Source organism: Dendropsophus ebraccatus, chromosome 1, assembly GCF_027789765.1.
Source record: "Dendropsophus ebraccatus isolate aDenEbr1 chromosome 1, aDenEbr1.pat, whole genome shotgun sequence".
In the NCBI taxonomy this organism is placed as follows: Eukaryota; Metazoa; Chordata; class Amphibia; order Anura; family Hylidae; genus Dendropsophus; species Dendropsophus ebraccatus.
The window spans coordinates 231,564,525-231,582,309 of record NC_091454.1 but is presented as its reverse complement, the minus strand read 5'-3'; the positions used below and the strand labels follow the sequence as shown (position 1 = coordinate 231,582,309).

General features: G+C 54.4%; 1 protein-coding gene across 2 annotated transcripts in view; it reads right to left on the bottom strand.

Annotated features, from left to right (window-relative positions):
- LOC138771420 (thialysine N-epsilon-acetyltransferase-like) overlaps nucleotides 1–17,785 on the bottom strand; it is a 42,002-nt gene that overhangs the window by 10,493 nt on the left and 13,724 nt on the right. The window contains exons 2-4 of one of the 2 annotated variants that reach the window (XM_069951136.1): nucleotides 10,636–10,687; nucleotides 9,322–9,408; nucleotides 7,596–7,697 (exon numbers count right to left, since the gene is read on the bottom strand). In XM_069951136.1, the coding sequence (XP_069807237.1) occupies nucleotides 7,596–7,697; nucleotides 9,322–9,408; nucleotides 10,636–10,687 (241 nt within the window). The remainder of the gene's footprint in view (nucleotides 1–7,595; nucleotides 7,698–9,321; nucleotides 9,409–10,635; nucleotides 10,688–17,785) is intronic. The other variant, XM_069951220.1, reaches the window with a different exon arrangement.

The following is a 17,785-nucleotide window of genomic DNA, read 5'->3' as shown; positions in this document are numbered from 1 at the left end:
ATATCGCCCCCTGCTGGATCACTATGAGGGTATATACCGCCCCTTGCTGGATCACTATATGAGGGTATATACCGCCCCCTGCTGGATCACTATATGGGGGTATATACCGCCCCCTGCTGGGTCACTATATGCGGGTATATACCGCCCCCTGCTGGGTCACTATATGCGGGTATATACCGCCCCCTGCTGGATCACTATATGGGGGTATATACCGCCCCTTGCTAGATCACTATATGGGGGTATATACCGCCCCCTGCTGGGTCACTATATGAGGGGCCACTATATGAGGGTATATACCGCCCCCTGCTGGATCACTATATGAGGGTATATACCGCCCCCTGCTGGATCACTATAAGCGGGTATATACCACCCCCTGCTGGATCACTATATGAGGGTATATACCGCCCCCTGCTGAATCACTTTATGGGGGTATATACCGCCCCCTGCTGGATCACTATATGGGGGTATATACCGCCCCCTGCTGGATCACTATATGGGGGTATATACCGCCCCCTGCTGGGTCACTATATGGGGGTATATACCATCCCCTGCTGGATCACTATATGCGGGTATATACCGCCCCCTGCTGGATCACTATATGCAGATATATACCGCCCCCTGCTGGATCACTATATGGGGGTATATACCGCCCCCTGCTGGATCACTATATGCAGGTATATACCACCCCCTGCTGGATCACTATATGAGGGTATATACCGCCCCCTGCAGGATCACTATATGAGGGTATATACCGCCCCCTGCTGGGTCACTATATGAGGGTATATACCACCCCCTGCTGGATCACTATATGAGGGTATATACCACCCCCTGCTGGATCACTGTATGAGGGTATATACCGCCCCCTGCTGGGTCACTATATGAAGGTATATACCACCCCCTGCTGGATCACTGTATGAGGGTATATACCGCCATCTGCTGGGTCACTATATGAGGGTATATACCACCCCCTGCTGGATCACTATATGAGGGTATATACCGCCCCCTGCTGGGTCACTATATGGGGGTATATACCGCCCCCTGATGGATCACTATATGAGGGTATATACCACCCCCTGCTGGATCACTATATGAGGGTATATACCACCCCCTGCTGGATCACTATATGAGGGTATATACCGCCCCCTGCTGGGTCACTATAATCAGGTATATATCGCCCCCTGCTGGATCACTATATGAGGGTATATACCGCCCCTTGCTGGATCACTATATGAGGGTATATACCACCCCCTGCTGGATCACTATATGAGGGTATATACCACCCCCTGCTGGATGACTATATGAGGGTATATACCGCCCCCTGCTGGGTCACTATAATCAGTTATATATCGCCCCCTGCTGGATCACTATATGAGGGTATATACCGCCCCCTGCTGGGTCACTATATGCAGGTATATACCGCCCTCTGCTGGATCACTATATGAGGGTATATATCGCCCCCTGCTGGATCACTATGAGGGTATACACCGCCCCTTGCTGGATCACTATATGAGGGTATATACCGCCCCCTGCTGGGTCACTATATGCGGGTATATACCGCCCCCTGCTAGATCACTATAAGCGAGTATATACCGCCCCCTGCTGGATCACTATATGGGGGTATATACCGCCCCTTGCTAGATCACTATAAGCAGGTATATACCGCCCCCTGCTGGGTCACTATATGAGGGTATATACCGCCCCCTGCTGGGCCACTACATAAGGGTATATACCGCCCCCTGCTGGATCACTATATGCAGGTATATACCGCCCCCCTGCTGGATCACTATATGAGGGTATATACCGCCCCCTGCTGGATCACTATATGAGGCTATATACCGCCCCCTGCTGGATCATTATATGCAGGTATATACCGCCCCCTGCTGGATCACTATATGCAGGTATATACCGCCCCCTGCTGCATCACTATATGAGGGTATATACCGCCCCCTGCTGGATCACTATATGAGGGTATATACCGCCCCCTGCTGGATCACTATATGAGGGTATATACCGCCCCCTGCTGGATCACTATATAAGGGTATATACCGCCCCCTGCTGGATCACTATATGAGGGTATATACCGCCCCCTGCTGGATCACTATATGAGGGTATATACCGCCCCCTGCTGGATCACTATATAAGGGTATATACCGCCCCCTGCTGGATCACTATGAGGGTATATACCGCCCCCTGCTGGATCACTATATGAGGGTATATACCACCCCCTGCTGGGTCACTATATGCAGGTATATACCGCCCCCCTGCTGGATCACTATATGGGGGTATATACCGCCCCCTGCTGGATGATTATATGCAGGTATATACCACCCCCTGCTGGATCACTATATGAGGGTATATACCGCCCCCTGCTGGGTCACTATATGGGGGTATATACCGTCCCCTGCTGGGTCACTATATGGGGGTATATACCGCCCCCTAATGGATCACTATATGCAGGTATATACCATCCCCTGCTGGATCACTATATGCAGGTATATACCGCCCCCAGATGGGTCACTATATGAGGGTATATACCGCCCCTTGCTGGATCACTATAAGCGGGTATATACCACCCCCTGCTGGATCACTATATGAGGGTATATACCGCCCCCTGCTGGATCACTGTATGCAGGTGTATACCGCCCCCCTGCTGGATCACTATATGAGGGTATATACCGCCCCCTGCTGGATCACTATATGCAGGTACATACCGCCCCCTGCTGGATCACTATATGGGGGTATATACCGCCCCCTGCTGGATCACTATATGAGGGTATATACCGCCCCCTGCTGGATCACTATATGGGGGTATATACCGCCCCCTGCTGGGCCACTATACAAGGGTATATACCGCCCCCTGCTGGATCACTATACGAGGGTATATACCGCCCCCTGCTGGATCACTATATGCAGGTATATACCGCCCCCTGCTGGATCACTATATGGGGGTATATACCGTCCCCTGCTGGGTCACTATATGGGCGTATATACCGCCCCCTGCTGGATCACTATATGAGGGTATATACCGCCCCCTGCTGGATCACTATATGCGGGTATATACCGCCCCCTGCTGGATCACTATATGAGGGTATATACCACCCCCTGCTGGATCACTATATGAGGGTATATACCACCCCCTGCTGGATCACTATATGAGGGTATATACCGCCCCCTGCTGGATCACTATATGAGGGTATATACCACCCCCTGCTGGATCACTATATGAGGGTATATACCGCCCCCTGCTGGATCACTATATGCGGGTATATACCGCCCCCTGCTGGATCACTATATGGGGGTATATACCACCCCCTGCTGGATCACTATATGTGGGTCTATACCACCCCCTGCTGGATCACTATATGCGGGTATATACCGCCCCCTGCTGAGTCACTATATGAAGGTATATACCACCCCCTGCTGGATCACTATATGAGGGTATATACCGCCCCCTGCTGGGTCACTATAAGCGGGTATATACCACCCCCTGCTGGGTCACTATAAGCAGGTATATACCGCATCCTGCTGGATCACTATATGAGGGTATATACCGCCCCCTGCTGGATCACTATATGGGGGTATATACCGCCCCCTGCTGGATCACTTTATGGGGGTATATACCGCCCCCTGCTGGATCACTATATGAGGGTATATACAGCCCCTTGCTGGATCACTATATGCGGGTATATACCGCCCCCTGCTGGATCACTATATGAGGGTATATACCGCCCCCTGCTGGATCACTATATGGGGGTATATACCGCCCCCTGCTGGATCACTATATGAGGGTATATGCCGCCCCCTGCTGGATCACTATATGAGGGTATATACCGCCCCCTGCTGGATCACTATATGAGGGTATATACCGCCCCCTGCTGAATCACTATATGGGGGTATATATCGCCCCCTGCTGAATCACTATATGGGGGTATATATCGCCCCCTGCTGGATTACTATTCAGGGGTATATACCGCCCCCTGCTGGGTCACTATATGAGGGTATATACCGCCCCCTGCTGGATCACTATATGGAGGTATATACCGCCCCCTGCTGGGTCACTATATGGAGGTATATACCGCCCCCTGCTGGGTCACTATATGGAGGTATATACCGCCCCCTGCTGGGTCACTATATGATGGTATATACCGCCCCCTGCTGGGTCACTATATGAGGGTATATACCGCCCCCTGCTGGATCACTATATGAGGGTATATACCGCTCCTTGCTGGATCACTATATGAGGGTATTTACCGCCCCCTGCTGGATCACTATATGGGGGTATATACCGCCCCCTGCTGGATCACTATATGGGGGTATATACCGCCCCCTGCTGGATCACTATATGAGGGTATATACCGCCCCCTGCTTGATCACTAAATGGGGGTATATACCGCCCCCTGCTGGATCACTATATGAGGGTATATACCGCCCCCTGCTTGATCACTATATGAGGGTATATACAGCCCCCTGCTGGATCACTATATGAGGGTATATACCGCCATCTGCTGGGTCACTATATGAGGGTATATACCGCCCCCTGCTGGATCACTATATGCAGGTATATACCATCCCCTGCTGGATCACTATATGAGGGTATATACCCCCCCCTTCTGGATCACTATATGAGGGTATATACCACCCCCTGCTGGATCACTATATGAGGGTATATACCGCCCCCTGCTGGATCACTATATGAGGGTATATACCGCCCCCTGCTGGATCACTATATGCAGGTATATACCACCCCCTGCTGGGTCACTATATGCGGGTATATACCGCCCCCCTGCTGGGTCACTATATGAGGGTATATACCACCCCCTGCTGGGTCACTATATGAGGGTATATACCGCCCCCTGCTGGGTCACTATATGGGGGTATATACCGCCTCCTGCTGGATCACTATATGAGGGTATATACCGCCCCCTGCTGGATCACTATAAGCAGTTATATACCGCCCCCTGCTGGATCACTATATGCAGGTATATACCGCCCCCTGCTGGATCACTATATGAGGGTATATACCGCCCCCTGCTGAGTCACTATATGCAGGTATATACCGCCCCCTGCTGGATCACTATATGGGGGTATATACCGCCCCCTGCTGGATCACTATATGAGGGTATATACCGCCCCCTGCTGGATCACTATATGAGGGTATATACCGCCCCCTGCTGGATCACTATATGAGGGTATATACCGCCCCCTGCTGGGTCACTATATGAGGGTATATACCGCCCCCTGCTGGGTCACTATATGGGGGTATATACCGACCCTTGCTGGATCACTATATGGGGGTATATACCGCCCCCTGCTGGGTCACTATATGAGGGTATATACCGCCCCCTGCTGGATCACTATAAGCAGGTATATACCGCCCCCTGCTGGATCACTATATGAGGGTATATACCGCCCCCTGCTGGATCACTATATGGGGGTATATACCGCCCCCTGATGGATCACTATATGAGGGTATATACCGCCCCCTGTTGGATCACTATATGCGGGTATATACCGCCCCCTGCTAGATCACTATATGAGGGTATATACCGCCCCCTGCTGGATCACTATATGAGGCTATATACCGCCCCCTGCTGGATCATTATAAGCAGGTATATACCGCCCCCTGCTGAATCACTATATGGGGGTATATACCGCCCCCTGCTGGATCATTATATGGGGGTATATACCGCCCCCTGCTAGATCACTATATGAGGGTATATGCCGCCCCCTGCTGGATCATTATATGGGGGTATATACCGCCCCCTGCTAGATCACTATATGAGGGTATATACCGCCCCCTGCTAGATCACTATATGAGGGTATATACCGCCCCCAGATGGGTCACTATATTTGGGTATATATCGCTCCCTGCTGGATCACTATATGAGGGTATATACCACCCCCTGCTGGATCACTATATGGCGGTATATACCGCCCCCTGCTGGATCACTATATGGGGGTATATACCGCCCACTGCTGGATCACTATATGCAGGTATATACCACCCCCTGCTGGATCACTATATGAGGGTATATACCGCCCCCTGCTGGATCACTATATGGGGGTATATACCGCCCCCTGCTGGATCACTATATGAGGGTATATACCGCCCCCTGCTGGGTCACTATATGATGGTATATACCGCCCCCTGCTGGATCACTATATGCAGGTATATACCGTCCCCTGCTGGATCACTATATGAGGGTATATACCACCCCCTGCTGGATCACTATATGCAGGTATATACTGTCCCCTGCTGGATCACTATATGAGGGTATATACCGCCCCCTGCTGGATCACTATATGGGGGTATATACCGCCTCCTGCTGGATCACTATATGGGGGTATATACCGCCCCCTGCTGGATCACTATGGCGGTATATACCGCCCCCTGCTGGATCACTATATGCAGGTATATACTGTCCCCTGCTGGGTCACTATATGAGGGTATATACCGCCCCCTGCTGGGTCACTATATGAGGGTATATACCACCCCCTGCTGGGTCACTATATGAGGGTATATACCGCCCCCTGCTGGGTCACTATATGAGGGTATATACCACCCCCTGCTGGATCACTATATGGCGGTATATACCGCCCCCTGCTGGATCACTATATGGGGGTATATACCGCCCCCTGCTGGATCACTATATGCAGGTATATACCACCCCCTGCTGGATCACTATATGCAGGTATATACTGTCCCCTGCTGGATCACTATATGAGGGTATATACCACCCCCTGCTGGATCACTATATGCAGGTATATACTGTCCCCTGCTGGATCACTATATGAGGGTATATACCGCCCCCTGCTGGATCACTATATGAGGGTATATACCACCCCCTGCTGGATCACTATATGGGGGTATATACCGCCCCCTGCTGGATCACTATATGCGGGTATATACCACCCCCTGCTGGATCACTATATGAGGGTATATACCGCCCCCTGCTGGATCACTATATGCAGGTATATACCACCCCCTGCTGGATCACTATATGCAGGTATATACCGCCCCCTGCTGGATCACTATATGGGGGTATATACCGCCCCCTGCTGGATCACTATATGGGGGTATATACTGTCCCCTGCTGGATCACTATATGAGGGTATATACCGCCCCCTGCTGGATCACTATATGAGGGTATATACCGCCCCCTGCTGGACCACTATATGGCGGTATATACCGCCCCCTGCTGGATCACTATATGAGGCTATATACCACCCCCTGCTGGGTCACTATATGAGGGTATATACCGCCCCCTGCTGGGTCACTATATGAGGGTATATACCACCCCCTGCTGGGTCACTATATGAGGGTATATACCGCCCCCTGCGGGATCACTATATGCAGGTATATACCATCCCCTGCTGGATCACTATATGCAGGTATATACCGCCCCCTGCTGGATCACTATATGCAGGTATATACCGCCCCCTGCTGGATCACTATATGAGGGTATATACCGCCCCCTTCTGGGTCACTATATGAGGGTATATACCGCCCCCTGCTGGATCACTACAACAATGACGCATCTGATGACCACAATGTAAAATCCTCTGTGCTGCTGTCGAGCCACATATCACTTTACCTCTATACTGCGGCCTGATGTACAGATCCTCCAGGTGCAGAGACCTCCCCTCCCAGGTGCTGTACACGAAGAAGGAGAGAGCGTACCCCACCAGCCGCGGACCTGGAAGACAGTGAGGGGGCGGGGTGGGTGAAGACAGGGGGTGGGGCTGTGACTACCTCTATACACAATAGACAGGGGGCGGGGCTGTGACTACCTCTATACACAGGATATACAGGGGGCGGAGCTGTGACTACCTCTCTATACACAGCATATACAGGGGGCGGGGCTGTGACTACCTCTCTATACACAGGATATACAGGGGGCGGGGCTGTGACTACCTCTCTATACACAGGATATACAGGGGGCGGGCTGTGACTACCTCTCTATACACAGGATATACAGGGGGCGGGGCTGTGACTACCTTTCTATACACAGGATATACAGGGGGCGGGGCTGTGACTACCTCTATACACAGGATATACAGGGGGCGGGGCTGTGACTACCTCTATACACAGGATATACAGGGGGCCGGGCTGTGACTACCTCTCTATACACAGGATATACAGGGGGCGGGGCTGTGACTACCTCTCTATACACAGGATATACAGGGGGCGGGGCTGTGACTACCTCTCTATACACAGGATATACAGGGGGCGAGGCTGTGACTACCTCTCTATACACAGGATATACAGGGGGCGGGGCTGTGACTACCTCTCTATACACAGGATATACAGGGGGCGGGGCTGTGACTACCTCTCTATACACAGCATATACAGGGGGCCGGGCTGTGACTACCTCTCTATACACAGGATATACAGGGGGCGGGGCTGTGACTACCTCTCTATACGCAGGATATACAGGGGGCGTGGCTGTGACTACCTCTCTATACGCAGGATATACAGGGGGCAGGGCTGTGACTACCTCTCTATACACAGGAAATACAGGGGGCGGGGCTGTGACTACCTCTCTGTACACAGTATATAAAGTGGGCGGGACTGTGACTACCTCTATATACAGGATATACAGGGGGCGGGGCTGTGACTACCTCTCTATACACAGGATATACAGGGGGCGGGGCTGTGACTACCTCTCTATACACAGGATATACAGGAGGCGGGGCTGTGACTACCTCTATACACAGGATATACAGGGGGCGAGGCTGTGACTACCTCTCTATACACAAGATATACATGGGGCGGGGCTGTGACTACCTCTATACACAGGATATACAGGGGTCGGGGCTGTGACTACCTCTCTATACACAGGATATACAGGGGGCGGGGCTGTGACTACCTCTCTATACGCAGGATATACAGGGGGCGGGGCTGTGACTACCTCTCTATACACAGGATATACAGGGGGCGGGGCTGTGACTACCTCTCTATACACAGGATATACAGGGGGCGGGGCTGTGACTACCTCTCTATACACAGGATATACAGGGGGCGGGACTGTGACTACCTCTATACACATGATATACAGGGGGCGGGGCTGTGACTACCTCTGTATACACAGGATATACAGGGGGCGGGACTGTGACTACCTCTATAGACAGGATATACAGGGGGCGGGCTGTGGTTACCTCTCTATAGACAGGATATACAGGGGGCGGGGCTGTGACTACCTCTCTATACACAGGGGGCGGGCTGTGGTTACCTCTCTATACACAGGATATACAGGGGGCGGGGCTGTGACTACCTCTATACACAGGTTATACAGGGGGCGGGGCTGTGATGTCACTCACCTGCCGCCCGTTTCTCGTCATCCTCACTTTCCATCACCAGACATCGGAAAAGCGGAGAAGATTCCTCAAATCCATCACGACAAAGACCTGAGAGCAAGAAGAGCAACATCCCTGACCTCCTGCAGACTATTACACCCCCTACCGCTCTACAGATCTGCAGGACGTCACTCTGCCCCCTCTACCTCCTGCAGACTATTACACCCCCTACCGCTCTACAGATCTGCAGCACATCGCTCTGCCCCCTCTACCTCCTGCAGACTATTACATCCCCTACCGCTCTACAGATCTGCAGCACATCGCTCTGCCCCCTCTACCTCCTGCAGACTATTACACCCCCTACCGCTCTACAGATCTGCAGCACATCGCTCTGCCCCCTCTACCTCCTGCAGACTATTACACCCCCTACCGCTCTACAGATCTGCAGCACATCGCTCTGCCCCCTCTACCTCCTGCAGACTATTACACCCCCTACCGCTCTACAGATCTGCAGCACATCGCTCTGCCCCCTCTACTTCCTGCAGACTATTACACCCCCTACCGCTCTACAGATCTGCAGCACATCGCTCTGCCCCCTCTACCTCCTGCAGACTATTACACCCCCTACCGCTCTACACATCTGCAGGACGTCACTCTGCCCCCTCTACCTCCTGCAGACTATTACACCCCCTACCGCTCTACAGATCTGCAGCACATCGTTCTGCCCCCTCTACCTCCTGTAGACTATTAACCCCCTACCCCTCTACAGACCTGCAGCACATCGCTCTGCCCCCTCTACCTCCTGCAGACTATTACACCCCCTACCGCTCTACAGACCTGCAGCATATCGCTCTGCCCTCTCTACCTTCTTCAGACTATTACACCCCCTACCCCTCTACAGATCTGCAGCACATTGCTGTGCCCCCTCTACCTTCTGCAGACTATTACACCCCCTACCCCTATACAGACCTGCAGCCCATCGCTCTGCCCCCTCTACCTCCTTCAGACTATTACACCCCCTACCCCTCTACAGATCTGCAGCACATCGCTCTGCCCCCTCTACCTCCTGCAGACTATTACACCCCCCAGACGTCTCTGCTGACCTGCAGCACATTTCTCTGCCACTCTACCTCCTGCAGACTATTACACCCCTTACAGACTGCAGCACATTGCTCTGCCACTCTACCTCCTGCACACTATTACACCCCTTACAGATCTGCAGCACATTGCTCTGCCACTCTAACTCCTGCAGACTATTACACTATTAGATCTGCAGCACATTGCTCTGCCCCCTCTACCTCCTGCAGACTATCACACTCCTGATATGAGGCTCTGTACCTTCTGCCGTGTTCTTCACTTGATCTGGTAACTTCTCAAATTCCGCCAATTCCTGCAAGAGAAACGCAGTAACCGAGCTCAGCCACCAGGGGGAAGCAGCACACCACACCCCATCACAGGAGAGGAGGAGGAGGAGGCTGCAGCACAGAGGATGTCAGGAGAGGAGGGGGCTGATCTTATAGGAGAGGACAAAGCAGCACAGACGATGTCAGGAGAGGAGGGGGCTGATCCTATAGGGGAGGTCATAGCGTCCCAGCAGCACAGAGGATGTCAGGAGAGGAGGGGGCTGATCTTATAAAAGAGGTCACAGCAGCACAGAGGATGTCAGGAGAGGAGGGGGCTGATCTTATAGGAGAGGACAAAGCAGCACAGAGGATGTCAGGAGAGGAGAGGGCTGATCCAATAGGGGAGGTCATAGCGTGCCAGCAGCACAGAGGATGTCAGGAGAGGAGGGGGCTGATCTTATAGGAGAGGTCCCAGCAGCACAGAGGATGTCAGGAGAGGAGGGGGCTGATCTTATAGGGGAGGACATAGCAGCACAGAGGATGTCAGGAGAGGAGGGGGCTGATCTTATAGGAGAGGACAAAGCAGCACAGAGGATGTCAGGAGAGGAGGGGTCTGATCCTATAGGGGAGGTCATAGCGTCCCAGCAGCACAGAGGATGTCAGGAGAGGAGGGGGCTGATCTTATAAAAGAGGTCACAGCAGCACAGAGGATGTCAGGAGAGGAGGGGGCTGATCTTATAGGAGAGGACAAAGCAGCACAGAGGATGTCAGGAGAGGAGGGGGCTGATCTTATAGGAGAGAACAAAGCAGCACAGAGGATGTCAGGAGAGGAGGGGGCTGATCTTATAGGAGAGGACAAAGCAGCACAGAGGATGTCAGGAGAGGAGAGGGCTGATCCTATAGGGGAGGTCATAGCGTCCCAGCAGCACAGAGGATGTCAGGAGAGGAGAGGGCTGATCCTATAGGGGAGGTCATAGCGTCCCAGCAGCACAGAGGATGTCAGGAGAGGAGGGGGCTGATCTTATAGGAGAGGATACAGCAGCACAGAGGATGTCAGGAGAGGAGGGTGCTGATTTTATAGGGAAGGACACAGCAGCACAGAGGATGTCAGGAGAGGAGGGGGCTGATCTTATAGGAGAGGACACAGCAGCACAGAGGATGTCAGGAGAGGAGGGGGCTGAGGAGGGGGAGAGTTCACAGCAGCACAGGGGATGTCAGGAGAGGAGGGGGCTGATCTTATATGGGGAATCCCAGCAGCACAGAGGATGTCAGGAGTGTATTGCAGTGGGGCTGCGGGCAGTCTGGGTGCACAGGTCACCTCTGCTGTTCTCCTCCTGCAGATCTGGCAAAGACATTCCGGACCCCGCGCTGCTGCCAACACTGCCCGGAAATCAATGGAAAGAAAAGGGCTGGGGAGCGGGCACTGTATACTGGAAGGGGCACTGTATACTGGAGGGGGCACTGTATACTGGAAGGGGCACTGTATACTGGAGGGGGCACTGTATACTGAAGGGGGCACTGTATACTGAAGGGGGCACTGTATACTGGAGGGGACACTGTATACTGGAGGGGACACTGTATACTGAAGGGGGCACTGTATACTGGAAGGGGCACTGTATACTGGAGGGGAGAGGGGGCACTGTATACTGAAGGGGGCACTGTATACTGGAGGGGGCACTGTATACTGGAGGGGGCACTGTATACTGGAGGGGGCACTGTATACTGGAGGGGGCACTGTATACTGGAGGGGGCACTGTATACTGGAGGGGGCACTGTATACTGGAAGGGGCACTGTATACTGGAAGGGGCACTGTATACTGGAGGGGGCACTGTATACTGAAGGGGGCACTGTATACTGGAAGGGGCACTGTATACTGGAGGGGAGAGGGGGCACTGTATACTGAAGGGGGCACTGTATACTGGAGGGGGCACTGTATACTGGAGGGGGCACTGTATACTGCAGGGGAGAGGAGCACTGTATACTGGAGGGGGCACTGTATACTGGAAGGGGCACTGTATACTGGAAGGGGCACTGTATACTGGAGGGGGCACTGTATACTGGAGGGGGCACTGTATACTGGAGGGGGCACTGTATACTGGAGGGGGCAGTGTATACTGGAGGGGGCACTGTATACTGGAGGGGGCACTGTATACTGCAGGGGAGAGGGGCACTGTATACTGGAGGGGGCACTGTATACTGGAAGGGGCACTGTATACTGCAGAGGAGAGGGGGCACTGTATACTGGAGGGGGCACTGTATACTGGAGGGGGCACTGTATACTGGAGGGGAGAGGGGCACTGTATACTGGAGGGGAGAGGGGCACTGTATACTGGAGGGGACACTGTATACTGGAGGGGGCACTGTATACTGGAGGGGAGAGGGGACACTGTATACTGGAGGGGAGAGGGGACACTGTATACTGGAGGGGAGAGGGGACACTGTATACTGGAGGGGGCACTGTATACTGGAGGGGGCACTGTATACTGGAAGGGGGCACTGTATACTGGAAGGGGGCACTGTATACTGGAAGGGGGCACTGTATACTGGAAGGGGCACTGTATACTGGAAGGGGCACTGTATACTGGAAGGGGGCACTGTATACTGGAAGGGGGTACTGTATACTGGAAGGGGCACTGTATACTGGAGGGGGGCACTGTATACTGGAAGGGGGCACTGTATACTGGAAGGGGCACTGTATACTGGAGGGGGCACTGTATACTGGAGGGGACACTGTATACTGGAGGGGACACTGTATACTGGAGGGGGCACTGTATACTGGAGGGGACACTGTATACTGGAGGGGACACTGTATACTGGAGGGGACACTGTATACTGGAGGGGGCACTGTATACTGGAGGGGAGAGGGGACACTGTATACTGGAGGGGAGAGGGGACACTGTATACTGGAGGGGGCACTGTATACTGGAGGGGACACTGTATACTGGAGAGGAGAGGGGGCACTGTATACTGGAGGGGAGAGGGGACACTGTATACTGGAAGGGGCACTGTATACTGGAAGGGAGAGGGGACACTGTATACTGGAAGGGGCACTGTATACTGGAAGGGGCACTGTATACTGGAGGGGGCACTGTATACTGGAGGGGGAGAGGGGACACTGTATACTGGAGGGGGCACTGTATACTGGAGGGGGCACTCTATACTGGAGGGGGCACTGTATACTATAGGGGAGAGGGGGCACTGTATACTGGAGAGGAGAGGGGGCACTGTATACTGGAAGGGGCACTGTATACTGGAGGGGGCACTGTATACTGCAGGGGAGAGGGGACACTGTATACTGGAGGGGGCACTGTATACTGGAGGGGGCACTGTATACTGGAGAGGAGAGGGGGCACTGTATACTGGAAGGGGCACTGTATACTGGAGGGGGCACTGTATACTGGAGAGGAGAGGGGGCACTGTATACTGGAGGGGGGCACTGTATACTGGAGGGGGGCACTGTATACTGGAGGGGGCACTGTATACTGGAGGGGGCACTGTATACTGGAGGGGAGAGGGGGCACTGTATACTGGAGGGGGCACTGTATACTGGAGGGGACACTGTATACTGGAGGGGGCACTGTATACTGCAGGGGAGAGGGGACACTGTATACTGGAGGGGGCACTGTATACTGGAGGGGGCACTGTATACTGGAGGGGGCACTGTGTACTGGAAGGGGCACTGTGTACTGGAAGGGGCACTGTATACTGGAAGGGGCACTGTATACTGGAAGGGGCACTGTATACTGGAGGGGAGAGGGGACACTGTATACTGGAGGGGGCACTGTATACTGGAGGGGGCACTGTATACTGGAGGGGAGAGGGGACACTGTATACTGGAGGGGAGAGGGGACACTGTATACTGGAGGGGGCACTGTATACTGGAGGGGAGAGGGGACACTGTATACTGGAGGGGAGAGGGGACACTGTATACTGGAGGGGGCACTGTATACTGGAGGGGGCACTGTATACTGGAAGGGGCACTGTATACTGGAGGGGAGAGGGGACACTGTATACTGGAGGGGGCACTGTATACTGGAGGGGGCACTGTATACTGGAGGGGGCACTGTATACTGGAAGGGGAGAGGGGACACTGTATACTGGAGGGGACACTGTATACTGGAGGGGAGAGGGGACACTGTATACTGGAGGGGAGAGGGGACACTGTATACTGGAGGGGGCACTGTATACTGGAGGGGGCACTGTATACTGGAGGGGGCACTGTATACTGGAGGGGGCACTGTATACTGGAAGGGGCACTGTATACTGGAAGGGGCACTGTATACTGGAGGGGAGAGGGGGCACTGTATACTGGAGGGGGCACTGTATACTGGAGGGGGCACTGTATACTGGAGGGGAGAGGGGGCACTGTATACTGGAAGGGGCACTGTATACTGGAGGGGGCACTGTATACTGGAGGGGGATCTGTATACTGGAAGGGGCACTGTATACTGGAAGGGGCACTGTATACTGGAAGGGGCACTGTATACTGGAGGGGGCACTGTATACTGGAGGGGGCACTGTATACTGCAGGGGAGAGGGGGCACTGTATACTGGAAGGGGCACTGTATACTGGAAGGGGCACTGTATACTGGAGGGGGCACTGTATACTGGAGAGGGGACACTGTATACTGGAAGGGGCACTGTATACTGGAGGGGAGAGGGGGCACTGTATACTGGAAGGGGCACTGTATACTGGAGGGGAGAGGGGGCACTGTATACTGGAAGGGGCACTGTATACTGGAGGGGGCACTGTATACTGGAGGGGGCACTGTATACTGGAGGGGGCACTGTATACTGGAGGGGAGAGGGGGCACTGTATACTGGAAGGGGCACTGTATACTGGAGGGGGCACTGTATACTGGAGAGGAGAGGGGGCACTGTATACTGGAGGGGGCACTGTATACTGGAGGGGGCACTGTATACTGGAGGGGAGAGGGGACACTGTATACTGGAGGGGGCAGTGTATACTGGAGGGGGCAGTGTATACTGGAGGGGGCAGTGAATACTGGAGGGGAGAGGGGGCACTGTATACTGGAGGGGAGAGGGTGCACTGTATACTGGAGGGGGCACTGTATACTGGAGGGGAGAGGGTGCACTGTATACTGGAGGGGGCACTGTATACTGGAGGGGAGAGGGGGCACTGTATACTGGAGGGGGCACTGTATACTGGAGGGGGCACTGTATACTGGAGGGGGCACTGTATACTGGAGGGGAGAGGGGGCACTGTATACTGGAGGGGGCACTGTATACTGGAGGGGGCACTGTATACTGGAGGGGAGAGGGGGCACTGTATACTGGAGGGGGCACTGTATACTGGAGGGGAGAGGGGACACTGTATACTGGAGGGGGCACTGTATACTGGAAGGGGCACTGTATACTGGAGGGGGCACTGTATACTGGAGGGGAGAGGGGACACTGTATACTGGAGGGGAGAGGGGACACTGTATACTGGAGGGGGCACTGTATACTGGAGGGGGCACTGTATACTGAAGGGGGCACTGTATACTGGAGGGGGCACTGTATACTGGAGGGGGCACTGTATACTGGAGAGGGGACACTGTATACTGGAAGGGGCACTGTATACTGGAGGGGGCACTGTATACTGGAGGGGGCACTGTATACTGGAGGGGAGAGGGGGCACTGTATACTGGAAGGGGCACTGTATACTGGAGGGGGCACTGTATACTGGAGAGGAGAGGGGGCACTGTATACTGGAGGGGGCACTGTATACTGGAGGGGAGAGGGGGCACTGTATACTGGAAGGGGCACTTTATACTGGAGAGGAGAGGGGGCACTGTATACTGGAGGGGGCACTGTATACTGGAGGGGGCACTGTATACTGGAGGGGGCACTGTGTACTGGAAGGGGCACTGTGTACTGGAGGGGAGAGGGGACACTGTATACTGGAGGGGAGAGGGGACACTGTATACTGGAGGGGGCACTGTATACTGGAGGGGGCACTGTATACTGAAGGGGGCACTGTATACTGGAGGGGGCACTGTATACTGGAGGGGGCACTGTATACTGGAGAGGGGACACTGTATACTGGAAGGGGCACTGTATACTGGAGGGGGCACTGTATACTGGAGGGGGCACTGTATACTGGAGGGGAGGAGGGGCACTGTATACTGGAAGGGGCACTGTATACTGGAGGGGGCACTGTATACTGGAGAGGAGAGGGGGCACTGTATACTGGAGGGGGCACTGTATACTGGAGGGGAGAGGGGGCACTGTATACTGGAAGGGGCACTGTATACTGGAGGGGGCACTGTATACTGGAGGGGGCACTGTATACTGGAGGGGGCACTGTATACTGGAGGGGGGCACTGTATACTGGAGGGGGCAGTGTATACTGGAGGGGGCACTGTATACTGGAGGGGGCACTGTATACTGGAGGGGAGAGGGGGCACTGTATACTGGAGGGGGCACTGTATACTGGAGGGGGCAGTGTATACTGGAGGGGGCACTGTATACTGGAGGGGGCACTGTATACTGGAGGGGAGAGGGGGCACTGTATACTGGAGGGGGCACTGTATACTGGAGGGGGGGGGGGGGTTGTCTCTTCTCCCTATGGGCTGTACTGTGGGGCCCCTCTGGGGGGGGGTGTCTCTTCTCCCTATGGGCTGTACTGGGGGGCCCCTCTGGGGGGGTGTCTCTTCTCCCTATGGGCTGTACTGTGGGGCCCCTCTGGGGGGGGGTGTCTCTTCTCCCTATGGGCTGTACTGGGGGGCCCCTCTGGGGGGGTGTCTCTTCTCCCTATGGGCTGTACTGTGGGGCCCCTCTGGGGGGGGTGTCTCTTCTCCCTATGGGCTGTACTGTGGGGCCCCTCTGGGGGGGGGGGGTTGTCTCTTCTCCCTACGGGCTGTACTGTGGGGCCCCTCTGGGGGGGGTGTCTCTTCTCCCTATGGGCTGTACTGTGGGGCCCCTCTGGGGGGGGGGGTGTTTCTTCTCCCTATGGGCTGTACTGTGGGGCCCCTCTGGGGGGGGTGTTTCTTCTCCCTATGGGCTGTACTGTGGGGCCCCTCTGGGGGGGGGTGTTTCTTCTCCCTATGGGCTGTACTGTGGGGCCCCTCTGGGGGGGGTGTTTCTTCTCCCTATGGGCTGTACTGTGGGGCCCCTCTGGGGGGGGGGGTGTCTTCTCCCT